The 21660-nt window shown below is 37.5% G+C and overlaps 1 protein-coding gene and 1 long non-coding RNA gene across 5 annotated transcripts in view; one reads left to right on the top strand and one right to left on the bottom strand.

The window, feature by feature from the left end:
* The window catches only part of wdr47 (WD repeat domain 47), a 39304-nt gene that overhangs the window by 6837 nt on the left and 10807 nt on the right, over positions 1 to 21660 (bottom strand). Inside the window, exons 2-11 of one of the 4 annotated variants that reach the window (XM_008115034.3) lie at positions 19743 to 19909; positions 17912 to 17995; positions 16356 to 16440; positions 14449 to 15251; positions 10136 to 10262; positions 6105 to 6283; positions 4121 to 4351; positions 3813 to 3882; positions 2659 to 2819; positions 1155 to 1235 (exon numbers count right to left, since the gene is read on the bottom strand). In XM_008115034.3, coding sequence (XP_008113241.2) covers positions 1155 to 1235; positions 2659 to 2819; positions 3813 to 3882; positions 4121 to 4351; positions 6105 to 6283; positions 10136 to 10262; positions 14449 to 15251; positions 16356 to 16440; positions 17912 to 17995; positions 19743 to 19900 — 1979 coding nt within the window. In that variant the 5' untranslated portion in view covers positions 19901 to 19909. The remainder of the gene's footprint in view (positions 1 to 1154; positions 1236 to 2658; positions 2820 to 3812; positions 3883 to 4120; positions 4352 to 6104; positions 6284 to 10135; positions 10263 to 14448; positions 15252 to 16355; positions 16441 to 17911; positions 17996 to 19742; positions 19910 to 21660) is intronic. The other 3 variants (XM_008115035.3, XM_008115036.3, XM_003223594.4) reach the window with 3 other exon arrangements.
* LOC134299014 (uncharacterized) lies at positions 11844 to 14006 on the top strand. The gene is made up of 2 exons (XR_010006176.1): positions 11844 to 13259; positions 13889 to 14006. It is a non-coding gene; the product is annotated as an uncharacterized LOC134299014 (long non-coding RNA).

Below are 21660 nucleotides of genomic sequence, written 5' to 3'. Positions count from 1 at the left end.
GTGATATGCAGAAATATTTAATATTGTTTTGCATATGTACATTTTCAATTTGGTATAAAGTGAGACAACTATTGATGAAAAGCACAGAGAAAACACATTCATATGTCATCAGAAGTAAGATCCTCAGACATCAATGGGATCATCTTATCTTATATGTATAGTTTATCCTGATGGTCAGTATGTCTATAGGTATAATTTAAATTATCTTGAGGGTCAGTACATATATATGTATATTATAAATTATGGTTTTATGTATGTGGCCGTGTGTGTGTTTGTAAACAGAATCCAGAAACTTATATTTATTAACAGACTGGCTTCTTCTCAACCCCCCCCCCCCCCCCCGCTCTCTCTGTATATGTGAATGTATGCATGCATGCATGTATGTATAGCAAAGGAGCTAGTCTTGTCATGAATCAAAGTTTCTGGATTCTTAAGAATCCTTATGGCCAAATGGCATTTTGTGCTAGGTATAATATTTCAATAAGATAAATTTTTAATTATAAGCGAACAGATCACTTTGAACACTACTGCTGCTAAATCCCACATACTGGACTGGATTGCTGAAACCTTGGAAATTATAGTGTTAAAGTTGAGGCAAGACCAACATTTTCTAAAGCCAACCAGCCACTTCTGCTATAAGGCTTTAGACACCAAAAATGCATTGAAAAATAGAATACTAAAACCTGAGAAGAAACTAAATTTAAGAATGTATAGATACCATCACAGATCCCGGTGCTATGCCACCTACAATTTCTGTTGTAGTTCTCAATACACAAGCACTAGTTATGTTGAAATGACTTAGCTTTTAAAAAGTTTATGTTGAAGTCCATGCATAAAAGCAGCAGAATAATGTTAACATTTGGCTGTTGAGCAGTTCAGATGAAAGCAAAATGCTAATAGGGCAACAGAAAGTTAATACAATCACAAAGCTTTGTGTGATAGCACAGTATAATCGTTTTTAAAAGGATCATGCTGCTGGAAGGTGATGCTGACATAAAAAGGTATGAATAGTGGCCACAGAGGACTATAACATATGGAGAAGGTGGTATATTCAAATAGTTATGCAATAGTCACATAATAGAAAGCGAAAAGAAAAATCCAAATGATCGGGCAACTCCAATATGTTGATAAGAGGAAATAAGTTTACTAGTTACTTGGTTGTCATCTTTACAGAGGAAGAGAGCGAAGATCTGCCTAAGTCAAATACCAGTTTTCGAGGAACAGCAGAGGAGGAGCTAAACAGCATATAAGCAAACAGTTATAAAGAGACTAACACACACTTTGCAACACATCCCATGTGAGTCACACATTAATGGCTTTTGAAATGTAGCATGATAAAGATTGGCTTGGAATGGGCCACTGTAAAAACAAAACTACAATTGGGCAACGTTTTATCAAGCAGACTGCCAATTCACTGAATAAGCATCATGCCTTTTGATCTATCCCATCTGGCTAAAACATTTGCCACAAATAACCATTTGTTCTGATTTGCCATGCTTGCAGCCACACAAAGCCACAGAGATGAAAAAGTTCATGAGTTAGGTGAAAGTATTGCTTTGGGTTTCTTGCTTTTTACCCTCCAAAAAACAAAGGAAGCATGGCCCTAAAAGTAATCTTATTTGCTTCATTGGAACCATCCTGTGAGTTATTTGTGAAGACCACAATATTAGCATTTGCATATGAAAAGAGCATGCAACACCCCTTTCTCTTGACCCCACAAAATTCATCTTTTCTCTATTCCTGTTTTTCAGCTGCAAGGCTAAAACCTGAGACGAGATCCATCACTGCATTTATGGGAGTGCAAAGGGGTCTCAGGTATCAGAAGGAGGGCATCTGAGACAGCAAACTAGATTTTAAATCATTATTTTATCTGCATGGATGGAGTATTTACTAAAACTAAATAGTATGGTATCTCTATTAATTCCAGTTTAGTCCAACAGGAAGTATTGAAACTGGAATCAAGTTAGAAGTTATTTATTTACTCTTTAAAAAAAAAAAGACAGCAAGATTGTTTTTTGCTGCCCTGGAGACTAGGACGCAGAACAACGGCTTCAAACTACAGGAAAGGAGATTCCACCTGAACATTAAGAAGAACTTGCTAACTGTGAGAGCTGTCCGGCACTGGAATTCTCTGCCCCAGAGTGTGGTTGAGGCTCCTTCTTTGGGGGCTTTTAAGCAGAGGCTGGATGGCCATCTGTTGGGGGTGCTTTGAATGTCATTTTCCTGCTTCTTGGCAGGGGGTTGGACTGGCTGGCCCGTGAGGTCTCTTCCAGCTACATGATTCTATGACTTCCTAAGAATTCTTTTTAAAAAAGCAAGGAAAGGAAATACATAGCCTAAAATAATCCTAATTTGTGTGAATGTTGCCATAAAACCTTCTAATTATTCAAACCAAAGAAGTGATGACCATGGAAGAAAACTCCCAATTGTGTTAGATATTTTCTAATGTCAGTGTTTCCTGCTGCTATCAAAAGGAAAAGCTAACTGATTATGTATTTATTAATAGAATAATATTAGTAGCAGTGTACTCAATCATCAATCACTGGCAGGTTTAAAAATCAGGAAATGGAAAAAAATGAGAAACAGAAAACCATGGAGCAGGAATGAATACAAATATCTGAAAGACAAACAACATAAGATCAATAATTTTACTGTTACCTTGCATTTGGTAGGTCTGGATAGGCACATACTCTCAAAGTTTTGGAATTTGAGCCAACTGCATAGAGAGTGCCGCTTGGGTGAAAAGCCACAGCTCTGACAGCTTGGGTATCTTCTAGGGTGTTGACACAAGTGAACTGCTTTTTTGATTTGTCGTCCTGCTGTGTCAAAAGTTACAACACAAGTAATCATGTAGCCATAGTTTTGCATATTTTCAAGAATGCCATACATAAAACTCTAGACCTACTAAGAAAAAGTTGTATACCAACATAACTAACATAAAAACTCATAATTGGATGTGAAAGCCTGTCCCCTGATTTTCCACACTGGATTATAGAATCAGAAACAAAGATAACACTATGTAAGAAAATTTGAAAAATGATCTGTTCCTGGTTTGAAAGTGTTCCTGGTTTGAAAACAGAGGAGTTCCAGACATTAATCAACCAGGGGCAGCTAACGACTCTGAACAAAGGATGCCCCCAGGCAGGAAGACGCCAGGAGATGAAGCTATTCAATGCTAATTTAGGTGATTAACTACAACATTCACACTGGCCTCCAACTGACAAGAGTTCTTCTCTCACCCTGGACTTTCCACAGATATATATAAACCTTCCTTGCTTAGTTTTCTCCATACCTCACAACCTCTGAGGATGCCTGCCATAGATGTGGGCGAAACGTCAGGAGAGAATACTTCTGGAACATGGCCACACAGCCCGGAAAACATACAGCAACCCATAGTGAATATGTTTGTTCTTCCCATAGTGTACAATTTCTATAGCATGTCACTAGGTGTCACTAGTATAGTGACACCTAGTATAGCAACTAGTGAAGAACACAAAGAGGGATTTTTCCTGACCTGAAAAATAATGCTACCAAAAATGATGTGATTTTTCATGAGTGCTATACTTACAGTATTCGTTATCCTACAACAGCAATGTAATACCATAGTTGGTAAAAACATGTGTGCGAGAAGAACTGAAGTGCATTATCAGGATAATGGGATAAACACAAAAGCAATTCTATTGTCTCCTATATCTTTAATAGTTTTATAACATCAGGAGAAATCTCTGCTTTTTTGGTAAAGAGATGTTTTCCACCTCCAAAAGGTCAGGACTGAACAATGCATTGTAGAGTAAGATGGTACGAAGTCATACCTCATCGCCTCTTGTCTGATTTCCTGGGGAATCTTCATGTTGTGCTTGAATGGCAGAATGCTCTGGTATTCTATTATAATGCACAAAATTAAATTGAGAACAATGAGATCAATGCAATAATTTCTCATTTGAAAGTGAATAAAATGAGAGTTTGAGAACAAAAAACTATGCAAAGAGAAGAAGATAGTACCAGATAAGGGACCTCAGCAATGTACTGAAATTAATATAATATTTGGGGTACAATAACATTGTGTTTTTTTGTATTTAAAAAGCAACACTTTCATATTTATTAATAAACAGTAACTTACGTTTGGTTTCCATGGACAGGTGATTCTTCAAGGGGTGGAATTTGATTAGCTGAGCCAAGTTTCAGTGGAGTGCTTGTATTAATGTTTGCGTTATCACTTGCAACTTTCTGACTTGAATCTGGAGGCTGTGGTGTATTTCCTTTGCTCCCGTTGCAATACTGGCTTAGTGTCTGCACATCATTTCCCAAACTGTCCATACCTATATTTAATTCTCCCAACTTCTGGATAGACCTGAAGGATAATATTCAATAACATATAAAACATTAATATGCAACAAATAAAACATTGGAAATGGGAGGGGGTTGTTCTTAAAAACTAAAATTATATTTAACCCCATACTACCAGAGGGACATTTTAAGAATCCACACAGAACTACACCTACAAAGCAGGCATTTTGCAACATTGTCACCATAGGAGCTGCAAACCATGTTCCTAAGGTTTAGCTACCTGTCATGTACCTTTTTTTAAAACCAGTATTTCTCAAACTGCTCCTCCAGATGTTTTGGACTTCAGCTCCCACAATTCCTAACACCTGGTAAGCTGGTTGGGATTTCTGGGACCTGAAGTCCAAAAACACCTGGAGGAGAACAGTCTGAGTAACACTGGTTTAAACAGATGAACAATAGCTGTGACTAAAATTGTCCCAATCCATCTACTGAACTTTGCTATTGGGGTATGTTTTGTGCCACACAATATAATATTCTCAGACAAAAATGATTGAATCCTTTTTTATAGTTTAAACATAATGCAGAAAGGCTGGTAAAATTCCTTGGATCTGACCAATCCATCACTCAAAAAAGGGAATGTAGTGACTGCATGTTCACTTAATTCTACCCAGAAAGGGCCAAGCACAGGACACTGAGGTCATGAAAAGGATGAAAGCAGCTCATGTAGAAATCCAAAAACAGTTCAGCTAGAAGCATTACTTTGTTGCTTTACAGCCATGATAAACAGAGAAATGTGTACATCTCTGAGGTATCCGAAGTTTGACAACAGGAAAGTAAGAACACTGATCAACTCTGTTACACTGGCTTTTGGGACATGGGGATTTATGCTGAGCAATTTCCATGGTAGTACAAGGTACAACGTTATTACTACTGCAATGATGAGACATCATCTCCCTTGAAAGGAGACATTTCCCTGGGTAAAAAGCCTGGTACATCACAAGAAACCCAGCTTGGTCAACATTTGTTCGATAGTGGAATTAAATATGATGGGGGAGAACTGTCTGAAGGTGTATTGACCAAAGACTTCATACAGTATATGTTGACACCATTTTACATAACACTCCAAATTATTACCACCTCTCGTTACTTCTGCAGTAGAACAGTGCATTAAAAACAGTCGCAGATGATGATGCAACACATTTGGACATTTTTCAGGGAATGTGGTTGACATGTAATTGTCAATTGAGGGGTATAAGGTATTATTTTACTACTGGGGTAGAAAACTATCATGACAACATTAGTGCTATGCATTCCTCGAAATAATTGGAAACAGCAATTTTCCTTCAAGATTTATTTTCATTGCCTTATTTGTGTATGTGACTGTTCAAGACAAGTTTTTTCCCCTCTTGCAAATAACACGGGCAGTTTTCTTAAGGCACAAAATAATGTTCTCCCCTGAAGGTCTGTCAGCTACACAAAACAAATGTGCCTTGTGGGACAATGTCTCTTCTGGCTGTGGATGTCTGGATATTGTACAAGGCTATTTAATCTGCATCAACAGACTCTCCCGAGGACACTAGATATTTCTGTCCTCTGAAATACACTGGAATTCCTATGGCATCAGGAAATACTTAGAATTCAATGCAAGTCTTTTTAACCATGTAAATGATGATTAAAGTAACTAAAATATAACCAGACTAATGGTTCAATCACAGTGATTAAATTTGTAAATAAATATCACTGAAACCACAGGAAAACTAGGAGAATAGTCTTGTTTTTAAAACAAAGCATACATCTATAATGCTAGTAAAGCTGACCTGTTAAGAAATTGCTCGGTAAGATTCTGGGGCGCATCTGAGCCATCTTCCTGGTTTACTCCTCCTTCTAACAACATCTGCTGATATAGCTGCCGTTGCTGCTCTTTCTGTTCTAAGTGCTGTTGGTATCGCAGCCGCTGTCTGTAATATTCCTGAAATTGCTCTGTTGAATCACGAAGCTAAACAAGATTGTATGTACAGTAATGAATTGTTGTAAAAGCTTCAAATGTATTAAGTAATGATAGTTCTTTATATACCAATCCCAACATCAGTTACTGTACCAAAGGGGAGGGGCATTTTTATCGGGGTAATAACTATAATCATTTGGTGATATTTGCCCACTCCCCATCAAATAATAATCTGGAAAGTCAGACAGATATTAAGAAGTTTGCTGAAAGGGCATCCAATAATATAACTTAAGGGGGAAAACACAATATAAGATGTCAGAATACAACCTCTGGGAATTAGACAAAAAGAAAAACCTATGTCTAAATGTATTAATGCTACTTGTTATACATTCACTGCCAGCTCAATAAAAATATTTTGGTCAAATAATCACACATATCAATAATTTGTTGGTTGGTTACTTTCTGCTATAAAGTAAATAGAATGGAGAAACATCCTGAATGTTAGAAATTTTGAGTTACATAAACATTATAATCCCACCACGAACACCAACAACACATTTCCCCATTTCCTTTCCCAGGATAATAGCAGTACCTCTAATATGCCAGAGTCTCAACTTTCCTCCAACTGTTCTGAAAAAAGGCAATCCTCAACTCAAATTATGAACAGCGCGCAATAGTTGCTAAATGTTCTGAAATTATCTCACTCTGGCTACAGTTATCACCACATTCCATTTTGGGGCATTTCCAAAAGGATATTGCAGAATTTCTATTTTACTGTAAATTACAAAAGAAATCGTGATCAACATTCACTGTTTCAGGGATATAGTGCTTTTTGGATCTATGCATCTGTTATATTCCATCTACATAGTATCACAGAGTGTGTATTCCTTCACCTTCCCCCCAAAATTAGTAGCCTTCTGGTTAATGATTTCTAAAGCCATCAACAAAACCAATTATTCAATCAATTACACTATGTGACAGAAGTTGAACAATTTTCTGTTCCTGATTTGAAAGTGTTATTTCCTGTTTAATTGTGCAGTACTTACTTTCAAAGTAATTATACTCCAAAAACTTCATTTTTGTGCCTGCCACAAGCTATGTTGAATTGGCTGAGACTCTATGAGATATTAATTGAAAAACAATAGCGAAATGTTCTGCAAGATGTCCCGCAAAAATAACATTTTGGCAGTTGAATAAACTTTTTCCATGTTTTGATAATATAATCAATTAAGAAAAGACATTTATCACCCAGGAACAAAAAACGTATTACATAGTGTTATTGGTTACCACTTCAAAGGGATAGTTTGAGGCATAACTGAAACTGACAGGCAGTGTATCAGTTTCATTCCTCCAGAAGTAATCAATGTTCTCCATCTTGACCCCCTTCTCCTAATATTGTAGAAACATAGGTGTTTCTACCTATGATTCTGCTGATATGATTCTGAAGTTTGTGTTATGATTGAGCCTCATGGCTCTGTTACTGGCAGACGGGGGCGTAAGACTCCTCGAGAGTCAGATACTCTCGAGGAGCGAGAAAGAAAGAGACTGCGAGATATCTTTGCAGCACCATCTGACGAAGAGTCTTTTGAGGGGTTTATGGAGAGAATGGAGGAGGGGCTGGTTAGCTCGGAGGAGGATGAGATGGATTGGACTCGGGTGAGGGAGGAATTGGGTGCCACTGGCAATGATGGGATGGAAGATGAATGGGGACCTTCAGGATTAGACCCATGGACAAGCTGGAGGGATGGGACGGGATCCACAGCTGGGGATGCTGTGGGGCGTAGTCAGAGGTGTTCCAGCTCTGATGAGGAAAGTGATGAGGAAACGCCCGGGTTAAGGAGGGCAGCTGATAGTGATGAGGATTTGTAACTGGCATAAAATGAGGCTTGGGAGCAATTGCAAATTGCGTTGGGCAAGGTAATCTGGACGAACGCTTGGGATCTGTGTGGGACGCTTTCCTGAAGACTGGTGTGTTTTCGTGTGCTGATACGTAAGTTGTTTTGGAATTTGGGGTCAGACGGCGGGAGGAATTGTGTGGGCTTTTGTTTGTGCAAACTTGTGCTTAATCTCATTAGCTTTGACCTTCCGTCGTCTTCTTGACGGACGCCATCTCCTGCTTTGGATTTCGGACTGAACTGACCACGGCTTGACTTCCCCCTACTCGGACTTGGTGAAACTACAAACGTCTGCTTCTGGCTTGAACTACGGAAAGGAACTGGGTCTACTCTACTGCTTCAATCCTCGGCTGATCTGTGTGTATTGGAAATCTTGCCTGCTGTGTGGAGGAGTGACTCAAGTTACTCAAAGCACAGTGCTGGCAGCAGAGAGGAATCTGCTGCCAATTAGCTGCATTCTTTTGAACACTTTGTTCCCCGGCTTTTGTTTTGTTTATCTCCAGGCTGAAGCAAGCTGTTTGTTTTTACCCGGATTAAACTTCGGTTTAATCCGGTTTATCTTTTGAGCGTTTTTCCTTGCCCCTTTTTGCTTTTAAAGGCTAATACTGCCTGGCCCTTGTATTTTACGGGCATTTTGAGTTCTGTAATCCAATAAACTCTGTTATCTTTGATCTTGTGGCGTTCTGTCCTTGACAGTTTCCTTTTCCTTCTTAGTTGCTAGAAATGCCCTTGTACCAAATTTCCCGTTCTCTTTGTTGCAATATTCAAATATGTTGTCGAAGGCTTTCATGGCCAGGATCACAGGGTTGTTGTATGTTTTCCGGGCTGGGTGGCCATGTTCTAGAAGTATTCTCTCCTGACATTTCGCCCACATCTATGGCAGGCATCCTCAGAGGTTGTGAGGTATGGAGAAACTAAGCAAGGAAGGTTTATATCTTTCCGCAGATATATATTAACCTTCCTTGCTTAGTTTCTTCTCACAACCTCTGAGGATGCCTGCCATAAATGTGGGTGAAACGTCAGGAGAGATTACTTCTAGAACATGGCCATACAGCCCGGAAAACATACAACAACTGAATATTCAAATAGCTTTCAGGTATAAACTGAAGTGAAAGAAATTCCTCCATCTTACCACAAAATTCCACCTGCCTCAAATATTGTGCCACATATCTTAAGATTCTTTAATTTGCAGAAAATTTCTACCTGCATTTTCAAGTTCATAAAGAAGAAATCCTCAATGAATACTGGTTGAAGAACCAAAGATCAACACTCCTATATCATAATGGATTGGATTTTCTAGTTTGGATGCTCCCCCCTCCCTTATTCCTGAAATTGTGTGGTTGGAAAGGAGAAATAAGTCAGGGATACCTTTTAGCAATCTCCCCATCCCATTAAAACTCCCTTGATCCTCAGGGGAGGCTTTCTTGGAGATGCAGGGATTTCAATGACAAGAAAAGGATAGCAATGTCATTGTATAAATCGAACCCACCAGGTTAGACAACATACCATGTTTTTCCCCATTTTGAGACTGATTGCTACACTCCCTGGCTATTTTATGCTGCCCTGTCCCTATGTTTCAATTCTCATGGGTTAAAATAGGCTAAAAGTGTGAGAGAGACAGTAAAGCTATCTGTCTCCCCAACAAATTTGCTTCTGAATACTAGGGCTTTATTGCCGTGTAACTTCAACGTAAATAGATTTTGGGCCTGATGACTGATTTCTGGGAGAAACGTGGGACATACATTAACAAATAAATGAACCAACTAATAAAATAAATAAAAGGTAGTATTCACAAATGTTTTTATCCAAAATTATGAATTTTGTGGGGGTTTTTCTACAAACATTGAGAATGAGGTTCAAGATACTGCATCTTACTATACAAAAATAAGCTTCTAGATCACTGTGTTGGACAAAAGTTCCCATTACGTCAGGCATTCAGTTATACCAAACAAACAGAGCAAAGCTATTCAAAGGCCCTCATTATCTGGAAGCAAAAATACTCAATTACCTCATTCTTTTCTTGCTTGGATGGTCCCTGATGCTGTGCTGCATTTGCTGGCTCTTTCTCTGGAACTGAATTCTGGCACAAGGACTCATTGCCAGATGAATGCTGGGGATCCACAGGAGTGTCACATCTTTCATAGACAGAGGGGCCAGAAAATGAGCTTTTAAAGTTTGTAATGTTATACACTTTCAAAATGCACATGTCTTTGCAATTAGCATTCATATAATGTCACAATGAAGCTTAGGGTAGACAAAGCTCACTCAAGTTTTCATAACAAGATTCTTCCCCATTCCAGCTCCCCCGAAGCTTACAGCTATTTGCTGCCCTCGGAGAGCAGCTGGTCAGAAGAGAAAATGACACAATAAAAAGTCTCAACATTTCAGAATGGAAAATCTGGAAACATAAAGCAACATGAGAGACAAGGACTGGGTACTGTCAAGACAAAGACTGGAACTATTTGTTCCCTTGAAAATAGCAAAGTAAGCTGGAGTTTTTCAAGTGACCAACAGTTAAATTTGAGTGTCACCTTTATATTTATTGTTTTTATGTGTATCCCACTCTTTCCCCTTGCAAAAAGAGACTCAAGCGACTCACAACAAAACCAATACAATTTAAAACCTAAAAATATACAAACATTTAAATAGAATTCAATATTAACAGTTAATACCCTTAAAGCCAATTAAAAACCTATTCATAGCCCACAGCAGCCCCTGACTTGATCTTAAAAACTTCCCTCTTATAAAGCCTGCCTGAATTAAAAAAAATTAGCCTGCCAGCCTTCTTGTAGGAATCCCTGGTCCTTCCACAATTACTACTTCTCTAGAAAAGTGACTACAGTGTTCCCTCACTTATCGCTGGGGTTAGGTTCCAGGACCACCCGCAATAAGTGAAAATCCACAAAGTAGGGACACTATATTTATTTTAATGTTTATACATTATTTTAGTAGTTATATACTATGCGAAGTCTTTATTAACCAATTGTGTGTTGATAAATCGCCTCCTTCTTCTCCCGTTGCCGCTTGGGCTCCGTTTCTCTCCCTTTGGCTTCTCCTTCCTCCCTTCCTTAGGCTGTAAATTGTAATTTTTTATAATTTATAATAGTCTTTTAGAGTTTATTAAAAAACCACAAAATAGCAAATCCACAAAAAGTGAACCACGAAGTAGTGAGGGAACACTGTAATCCAGTGAGTAAGTGGAGTGGTGAGGGTCTAAGAAGGGCAGAAAAGATACAAGGCGACACTCAGGTTAAGCACAATGATGATGCACTAGCTTCAAATCTGCCTTCAGAAAATTTGGGAAAAGATACTTTTGGTGACACCTGGGCAACTTGTGTGCTATGGGCTGCATGTGACCACCATGGCTGTTTTTTGGTGTGGTTTTGATGACCCCAACAGGCCAAGAAGAGGCTTTAAAAACAGGCAGCAAACTTCCACTCTCTGTTTGTTAAAACTTACTCTCTTCGGTCTAAAATAGAGAATTTAATCCCATTAGCTATCTCAGAAGACTCATTCCCAGTTTAAATCACAATGTTGAAGTTACGAGATAACTGAAACTCATATTTATATATACTTATTTATATGATATGTATACTTCAAAACTATGTATATGTACTCAGAACTAAGTCCTATGATTTAGTAGACTTATTTTCTAGTAACTATGACTAGAATTGCAGTTTCAGCCTCATGGCAGATACATTTTACTGTAAATCTGTTTCTTAGATAAAAGACGACATAGGAAATTCTGAGTAATGATTTTTCTCTTGCCACTTTTGTCAACTTCTTAGAATCTACATTACTAGTATCAAACCATATTGCCCTCAATTCATTTGCTCTGAACAATTTGACCATCTAACTATGGTTGCAGTCATGCTTTCACACTATTAAATAACTTTAGATTGTTTTGATCTCAAACTCTAAAGTATGTGAAGTGGTCAAAAGTGTTTACATCTTTTTTATCTTGTAACTTCTACTATAAGAATACAGATTTATTTCCACTAAGACATACCAAAAAAAAATTCTATAAACAGCTCCAAAAGGAAATGCCTCCCCACCCACACAGCAAAAACAGAAATAGACAAATAAAAAACAATGTTTTGACAAAATTATCTCAATAATATGCTAAGAGTGCATTGAGGTAATCAATATTGCAACAGTCTAATACAAAGTAATCAAGATATGTGTTAATTCCCCCACCCCCCAAATCTGTTGGGGCATTTAGAGCTGAGCAAAGGCTCATTTGACCACAACTATTGCCTAAATCTAGACCAGGAGTCCCCAAACTAAGGGTCATGGGCCAGTCTGCCAACATCATTTACACTAAGTCTAAACTTTAGACTTAGTGTCACCCTAAGTCTGAAATAACTTGAAGGCACACAACAACAAAAATCCAAAAGCAGGTCCACACTTTTGAAATACTGGTAAGTTTATGTTGGTTAAAATTGTTCTTTATTTTAAATATTGTATTGTTCTTTCATATTTTATTGTGCTACAAATAAGATCTGTGTAGTGTGCATAGGAATTTGTTCATGTCTTTTTCAAACTATAGTCCACTCCCACCCCACCCCCCCTCCGCCCAACAGTCTGAGGGACCATGAACCGGCCTTCTCCTTAAGAAGTTTGAGGATCCCTGATCTAGACTATAGGGTAAGAGCAGCTCTGTTATATTTCCATATGTAAAGTAAGCAGGCTCATACTGCTTTTTCTACACTCAACCTCCTAGATCTTAGATTTAGATCTATGCTACAGCATTTGCTATTGTGAGTTCACTGTTTTCCTCATGAATTTGGATAACTCTGTTTGTAGAGTGTATGGAATTACAAGCTAAACTGTACTGTGTGTCACCTGGAGATGTTATTAAAAGGGATATAAATAAAAAAACACAAATGCTGAAGCTGTAAAGTAGTTTATAATTTTGAAAAGATGTCAAAGAATCAAATTTGTATTAGCCAGAATATGTAGTTTTCCTTTGTTCTTCTGGTACTTGGTTGCATTCCAGCCCAATGGCAGCTTGGATTCAATGTGCTGACATCATTGCTAAGCAACAGATTTTCCAGGCCTGGAAATCCCACTCATTATACGATATGGGTGTTTGTGTAGCCTAACTCCTAGAACAAGGGCCATAAGAATGGGTATGATATATATGAAGAAATAATCAGACATTGCTCTTTCACTTTTCCGGCAAATGCAAAACTGCAGCTGACTTTCTAGAATTTGGTACATTTAACGTGTGTGTGTGTGTGTGTGTGTGTGTGTGTGTATATGCCCAACCATACTCCATTTGCACCCTTTATCAAAGAAATCCCTTTGATGTTAATCTATTATATTATATTGTACACAATGAACTAGATAATATGGATACAACATATGTGTATATCAAATAATAAAATAATAAAAATTTGACAATATATTTCAATTTTAAAAAAAGGTTTTAAAAATGTCTATTTGAAGTCTGGGGCAAGCTTTGCATTGGTCACATAATAAATGGTAATAATAGTAGTAATAATAATAATCATCATCATCATCATCATCATAGTTATTGTTGTTTTGTGTGGTTAATGTGGGGCTGGCTTGGGTTTTAAATGGACATAATAATATTATTCATAATTATACTGATTATTATCATTATAAAAGCAGACGGATAAATTCTTTGGTGAGATATAAAGGGGGAAACAGATATCCACCAGCATTAAAACTAACATTTTGAACATGTCTATCTTTTACTCCCAAATTTGTAATTCTCTTTCTCTTTTCAAGGTAGATTTTGCCCTTCTCAAATGGAAATTATGCAGGGACTCTAACACAGATCCATAACAGCATAACTATGTTTCGGGGTTTGCAAGGTAATCACCTCTGCTTTCAACAGTTGTAATGCTCACTAGAGTTAATACCTAATGTTTTTTTATGTGGGCAGTAAAGACAATATATGTTCTGCCAAGTTTTCAGTGGGTTTTATTTGTTTATTAACTGTGCTACCATTTGTTTGTTTCTAGGGTTTCATTTTTCTTTCTTGTATTTCGTGTTATTGTTATAAACCACCTTGAGGGCACATATCTAGGAGGTGCTTAAAGGCAGTGTGTAAATGTCTTTATAAATAAATACCTAGATAAATAAATAAATCCCCTTTAAAGGAAGGGGTAATTGCTTAAGCCTCTGGAATTGTCCCTCATGTGAAGAGAAGAATATGTGGTGTTAGGTTCCCCCCAGGTGAGACATGCAGAAATAAAACTGATTTGTCTTGCTTCATTTGCTGGTATTTTGAAATCTATGCAGATTTTTGGGCTATCTTGAATTGGGCTAAACATCACTAAGGGAGCTTACCGCTCAGGTGATTCTTCATAAATGCTGTGGCAGTCTGTATTCTCCAGCATTAGACTTCGGGTAAGATTCTGTACTCCTGGATAGTGGAAGTTAGCAAAGGAGTGGGACATGGGAGATGTTTTTGTCCCAAGGTCTGTGACACGTTTATCATGATTTGTTAACCCACAAGAAAGTCCATCCAAGGCAGGGTTTAACGAGCGAGTCATGTAAGCATCAGCAGATTGAGGCCTCCTCATAGGCGACGATGGGTAAGGAGAAAGTTTGCTGATGAGGGGTGTCAAGAGATCAGCATAGGCAGCTTTTGTTGGTTTTAGGAGTTTATCGACATGAATATTAAGCATCTTTTGTTCGAAAGCACAAGAAAAAACAGTAGAGGGCAGATTCTGAAGCCATGACAGCAAACTAAGGTCCAAGTCATCACACCCATTACCACATAAAAGGTCAATGCCAAGCAACACCTCACTCTCCGTAATTTCTTCTCCTGTCGCTTTACTTTGACAGAACTCCACACAACATTCATACAACAGCCCCTTCATCACAAGTTGAAATAAACGATTGTTGCTTGCTTTAAAACCAGCCTCACTTAGTTTTCTGTCTGCAGGAATGAACTCAGCCACCATGACACAAGCCTCTTCAAAACAGTGGACTCGTGCAGTGCTGGGGTTCCAGTCCTTGAATTCTGCGTGGTTGGTCAGACGGGGCAACGTAAGAAGTAAACACAGTTTGCTGTAGTCCTCTTTCGAAGGGCAATATTCTTCTAGAGCATGTAGGCACTGCACAGCCTCTTGCATTGTAAATTCCAGCTGGAAGAAAAGAGCCACCTTGGTTATTTTAAGGGTAAAGCAAGCTTACTATATGTACCTGCTAAAAGTTGAACTTAAGATAACTTCTGCTATTATTTTTTTTATTTATTTACAACATTTATACCCCGCCCTTCTCACCCGAGGGGACTCAGGGCGGCTTACAAAAATTGGCAAAATTTAATACCCAAAATGCAATCATAAAAACAAAACAATATAAACAGACCCATTAATAACATTGTTAAAACACATTATAAAAATCTTAAAATGTATATATAATTAATTCCATTTTATCATGTTTATGCTTATAAGCATAACCTATACTTTTATATGGTACTATGATTTTAATTACGGTAATTTCATCTTTGAAATACCACATAATTTTCTGATATATTTTTTACTCATTGATATTTTGCTAGGTCTTGTAATTAATAGTTACTGTACTGGTCATGCAATATATTGATGACTATGCATCTAAATAGTAATTACAGGGGAACTCAATGGTGGCCTTGCTATTTCATTCCTGTTCTCCTCTTTGATCTGATGGGAAGGTCTGGGAAAAAATTGGGGGTTGGATGGAACAAAACTAAAAAAAATAGGGGGGGGGGAGATGACAAAAAAAGCAGGGAGACAACGTTTTTCTCCAATTTTCCCTCACAGGCCTTCCCATCTCTATTCAGAACCAGCTGTTTTTATTTTCTAACAACAATGCTATAAGTATACAGGTTTGAATGCCTTTTTTCCACTTTCAGATGAAAACTGGATACAACCTTCACTCTTATGCTGAAAATATACATACAGGTTGAGTATCTCTTATCCTGAATTCCAAAATCTAAAATACTGGTACTTACAGATCCAAAATGGATGACTGAAATTTGCTTCCTGATATCGTCCATGCACAACATTATTTAACACGTTACCTTCAGACAATGTGTACAAGGTGTATATGAAACATAAATGAATTCTATATTTAGACTTCGGTCTCATCTCCATGATTATGTATATGCAAGTATTCTAAAAGAAGAACTTAATGCTAGCAGAGAGAAAGGGAAGGATCCAAATAGCATAAGGCTTCCCTCCTCCTGCTCACATTTATGGCAGACTTACATGCTGAGGCTCATCTTCTGCAGACATTGCATTGTTCACACACAAGGCTTCTAAAAATTTCTGTTTCAGAATGATATAACGAAACCTGCACCCAAGAAAAATAAAAATCCAAATGAGATAAGAACAATGTATCAACAGAACGTCAATAGATGGTAGAAGTTACCGTGTTTCCCCGAAAATAAGACAGTGTCTTATATTATTTTTTGCTCCCAAAGATGTGCTAGGTCTTATTTTCAGGGGTTGTCTTATTTTTCCATGAAGAAGAATTCACATTTATTGTTGAACAAAAAAAATGAACATTTATTATATACTGTACAGTAGTTGTCATCACAAACCAGCATAACCAGACAAAATGTGAATCCTATCAAGAATTTCTTGTTACTACTGTTATTTCCATGTACAACACTCTATGATACGTACATTTACCGATCCTGCATGCTCTGGTGTTCTGTTTGGCGGGCATGCTTACAAACAAAAACTTTGCTAGGTCTTACTTTCGGGGGAGGCCTTATATTTAGCAATTCAGCAAAACCTCTACTAGGTCTTATTTTCTGGGGATGTCTTATTTTCGGGGAAGCAGGGTAACAGTTACCTCTTTTTTTGGAATTTGGAAAATATCATGTTCAAACGTAATTACCTAGTACTCTATTATCGACATTCTGTGCCCTAGTCATAACAATGAGAGCTTAGTGAAAACACTGCTACATTGTTTCTATTTATGTAACAAAACCTATTTATACAATGAAATCTCAGTGCTATTCTTAAGATGTTCAACTGATATGGGCTCATGGGAAAGAAGATAGCATACCTGAACAACAGTAGCAGTTCCAAAATTATTTTTCAACTAGAAAGAATGTGAGTACAGGCTGAATTACAGGGTCACAGAAGTGGGAAAAAGAGGTTTGCAATTGAATGAGCACATTTAAGTTAGTATTTTTTTTAAGATCTAGGATAACAAACATCTAGTATTTCTCATACTATTTCCTCCTGAATATAAGAAGTAAAGAAACAAAATAACCCAAGAAAAGCTACTGATTGTTTCCATCAATGTGTTTTCATGTCCAGCCAATGGAAAGTTTTGGGGCAGACTTAAGAAGAGCTCACAATCCTTCTCCCACCAAACATGCATTTGTTTTAGAACCTCTGACAAGCAGAATTTGATAGAAGTGGGAGATTGGAATTTGATCTGGGGCAACTAAATATTACCCAAACCATTTGTTCAAGATTATTTACACAACTCAAATTTCAACACATTAGTTGTATCTAGAAATGGGAAAGTCTGGAAAAAAATGGAAAAATTAGGACAAAAAAGTTGCCCCCCCCCCATTTTTCTGAGGTATTTTCTCCAATTTTTCTGGAGGCCTTCCCATTCCTAGTTACATCACATGCGGGTAGTGGCACAAAAGCAAGGGTTTGTGGCAAAAAATAACACAAACTAGACCCGAACTCTGCATATTTGCAGTGTATACTCTTGCAAAAATGTGATAAATGAAGACTGTAATGTAATTTTTCTAACAATACTGTGCCATTAGGTTGAAGCATTGCTGCTAATTTACCTTTTCTTGTCAAATTTGTCCATACACTCTAGAGGCTGGATGAACTGAAGAACCTCATCCCACTGGCCATCTAGGACCAACTGCCTTTTAAAAAATGAGAGAAATCAATTTAATTCTGTTAAACGGGGGGGGGGGGGGGGGCAAACTTCACCAATAACTGCTTCAGATGACCAGTCAGCTTTACAGTTAATGCTCTGGAAAGCAGTTAATAAGATTATCTCCTCATTTAAATAGATAAAAGTAAAACCTAAATTCTTGTAAACAACACAAAACTCCAAGAACAAATACCAGATAATCGTATTTCAGAAGTGGTAAGACTCTGTAGGGTGCTTTAACATTTAATCATTTTTCAAGTAATCAAAAATAAACAATGAATTCTGGAACACTAAAAAAGGAATAAGCTGAACTGGGCAGATCTAGGTTACACTAAAATTGTACACTTTTCCATATAAAATACATGTCATCATGCTGTCTTTGGTAAAAAAGAGCACATATGAATTCTTAGACTTGCAGTTAGAATAGATACAATTGGCAATGTCTTGTATACAAAGGACGCTGAGGGGCAAGTCCTACAAAGATTCTTGGATAGGGCAAGTTCATTCCAGTACAAGGCGCAACAGCTTCAGCTGTAAGCTATATTTAAATTGCACTGCAACAAATGTCCACATATGACACAACTTCTTTGTTAATAGGAAAAATTTCATATCTTACTTCAGAAAAAGCAATTCCTATCTTTTTATATGTGCATCGTACTGATAGCCTTGGTCAGTATTTCCTTTTTTTGGTAAGCAGAATCCAATATTGGCCCATTTCAATTAGTTTAAATGCAGAACTTCAGTGTAATTCTATAATCATGGAATTCAGTAGAATAGAAGTAATAGAAATAACAGTCTCCATGGATATTCCTGTAAGCAGAGCACTTTGGGAGAAGTTAATGTGTCCTTTGGCATACATGCAGAAGAGACCATATATTATAATACCATAGAATTTGTCAACAGTTGGCATGAAAAATTATTTGACATAAATGCCAAGATTTGGTGGAAACACAACAAATTTTACATTCACATAGTAAATACAGCTATAAACAACGTAGATTTGGCAAGTTAGCAATAACATTACATTTAAATCCTAGAGTAAAGGTGTGTTCAAAGCTTGCCAAATATACACCAAACTTCTATTTTATTATTCGTTGTGAGGCTGTATATTACCCTATTCCTGCTAATGAGTGAATCTCCTTTTTTTGCAAGGTATTAGAATATATGCACCTCATCTCATGCAGGACTGACATATATCAGCACAGAATAGGTCACTTCCCCCTTGACTGGGAATATAGCATGGTTCTAACAAGGTGAACTGAAGCATCGCTTCAAGATCAAAATGGCAACAATGGAAACCTAATTCTATATTGTTGTTTTAAAATGATCTAAAATTTAGATAAACAATATGATTTCAGTCCAACACTTACTTAATGGAAAATATATAACACTGATCTCAATGTACAGAATCAGACTTTAAAATGTCACTGCTTCATTCACTGGATGTAATATCAACGTGCCTTCAACACTATACCCAAAAGATTGTTGAGTGGCTCAAAAATAAAAATAGAAAAATCAAATGATAATACAGTTAAGCATGTTACATGTGATGGTGTACTTAAAATAATTGTTTAAATATTTCTGTTTCATTACTGTAGACATATTGCTCCCATATTGAAACAGATAGGGTGAAAGAAGCTATGGTCAAGTTCAAGAAGGATAAAAAAAATAGTTTTGGATCAATAATGTTTTGGCTTGCTTTAAAGTATTCTTAATGTTATGATAATAATTTTTACCTTAAGAAAAGCATATCATCTGAAAATAGTCCATTGATTACTCCACTTTCTTTCTCCAGGGCCAGCATACTTATATGAAGTTTTCTTGAGTTTAGGAAATCCAGTATTAATTTCACTATTTCAGCTTCTTTCACATTCACCGTTTCTTCTGCCGTCATTGTGCTAGACTGGAAAGCAAAGAAAATTAGGTCCAATGTATGTCAATACATAGGCACTGACAAATGGATTTTCCAGTTTAATTTAAACATGCTATAACTTGTTGGTGTACTGAAGCATCAAGTCTTACACAGTCCAATATAGCATCAGTAATAATTCAGCCCAATTGTGCAACTATATCCATAGCTGTCTCTTTGCCTTCATATAGAGGAATATGAATATCAATAGAATTTAATGTTTCCACTAACGATGTCCCGGTTTTCAAAAAGGGTCTGTAAATGAATGGGAAGAAATTTACTGTGTCCACATTTCCCTAAGAAAAATCCACTTTGTATTGGCAATGGGATGAAGCTCTTTATTTTTGGAAGTCTACAAATTTCTAAGGCTTATGATGTATTTAGCAAAGAAAAGACTTGCAGATAATCATCTGCATACATTAACATTTCATTTATCTGAAAATGTACACAAATATAATTGATCAATGAGAAAATATTTTAAAATATTGGGAGACATGTGCAGTACACCAAAGCAATCTAACCACTATGTGTAAAGGAGCAAAAAAAACAACTTGTAATATATTGATACAAAACTAGGCCAGCATGAGCATGCTGAGGAATGCAACAAAAATCAGTATGACAGCTTTTCACATTCCAAGGTATCAGTAGCGTAAACAAGATTTAAATAAGGATACTTTTGGATAAAAGCATCAATATGCCTTGAAGGAGAACACCTGGTTCTCCAGAAATTTATTGTCTCCTGTATGCCTCCATAATCAAATTAAACAAAAATCACTGTTATTTTTTCTCATGAATTATCAGAACTGTTACTATAATCAATCATCAGTATGACTAAAAATGAGCACGGGGCGCTCTCGCGAGACTCTGAAATCGTGCGCCCAAAAATGGCCACCGCTGGGGCGAACCTGGAAGTGAGGGTAGGAGCCTACCGCGCACCCCGAAGTGCTTGTGCCTCGATCTGAGGTGGGCTGGGGGTGGCACGAAAAGGTAGAGCGAGTGCGAGCACTCAGACGAGTCGTTTCTAATGCGCGGAAGCCAGAAAACGGGCACAGCGAACCCAGAAGTGAGTGTAGCTCCTCTGCTGCCGCCCGCCCTCTCTCTCTCACCCTCCCTTCCTCACTCGCTTACCGGGCGGAGCGGCCAAGAGCAGAGGCAGCCAGGGCAACATGGCAGACACAAAGCAAGGGGCCTGCCGGCACTGGTAAGAAAGACATCACTCTCCCCAGAGTTTGCAAGGGGAGAAAGGCCATTTAACTATTAAAAGAAGCAATGGGCCGGGCAAATAAATAAATAAATAAAAAAATTTCCCCACGAAACATCAAGCTCGCAATAAGCGAACCGTGAAGTAGCAGGGGAACACTGTACATGCTTGTAAAGAGATAGCAAGAGCTAATGCTTGTGGTATGCTAAGAATGGAGATTCCTTCTTGGGCATCCACAGAACTAGTCCACTTCAAAGCTTCTCTGTTCATTCTCTCCATGGTTGGAAAGTTCTTTTATTTAAAATTGCATGGCTACCTCAACAAATACATTGCTAATGAACCTTAACATATAAAATAATGTATCTTTTGTAACTTCACATTGTTATCATTATTGTTACCAATACAATGGAATCTTGTAATTGATCATAATGCTGTATGGTATTAATCATATCATCTCCTCCACACAATCCAACCCATCCTGCTAGATTTCAGATGCAGAGATTCAATTCTACAGAATAGTAACAAGCAACAAAGCCTTTTTGTG

The sequence above is a fragment of the Anolis carolinensis genome, chromosome 4, assembly GCF_035594765.1.
Source record: "Anolis carolinensis isolate JA03-04 chromosome 4, rAnoCar3.1.pri, whole genome shotgun sequence".
NCBI classification, from domain to species: domain Eukaryota; kingdom Metazoa; phylum Chordata; class Lepidosauria; order Squamata; family Dactyloidae; genus Anolis; species Anolis carolinensis.
This window is presented reverse-complemented; position numbering and strand designations above follow the sequence as displayed.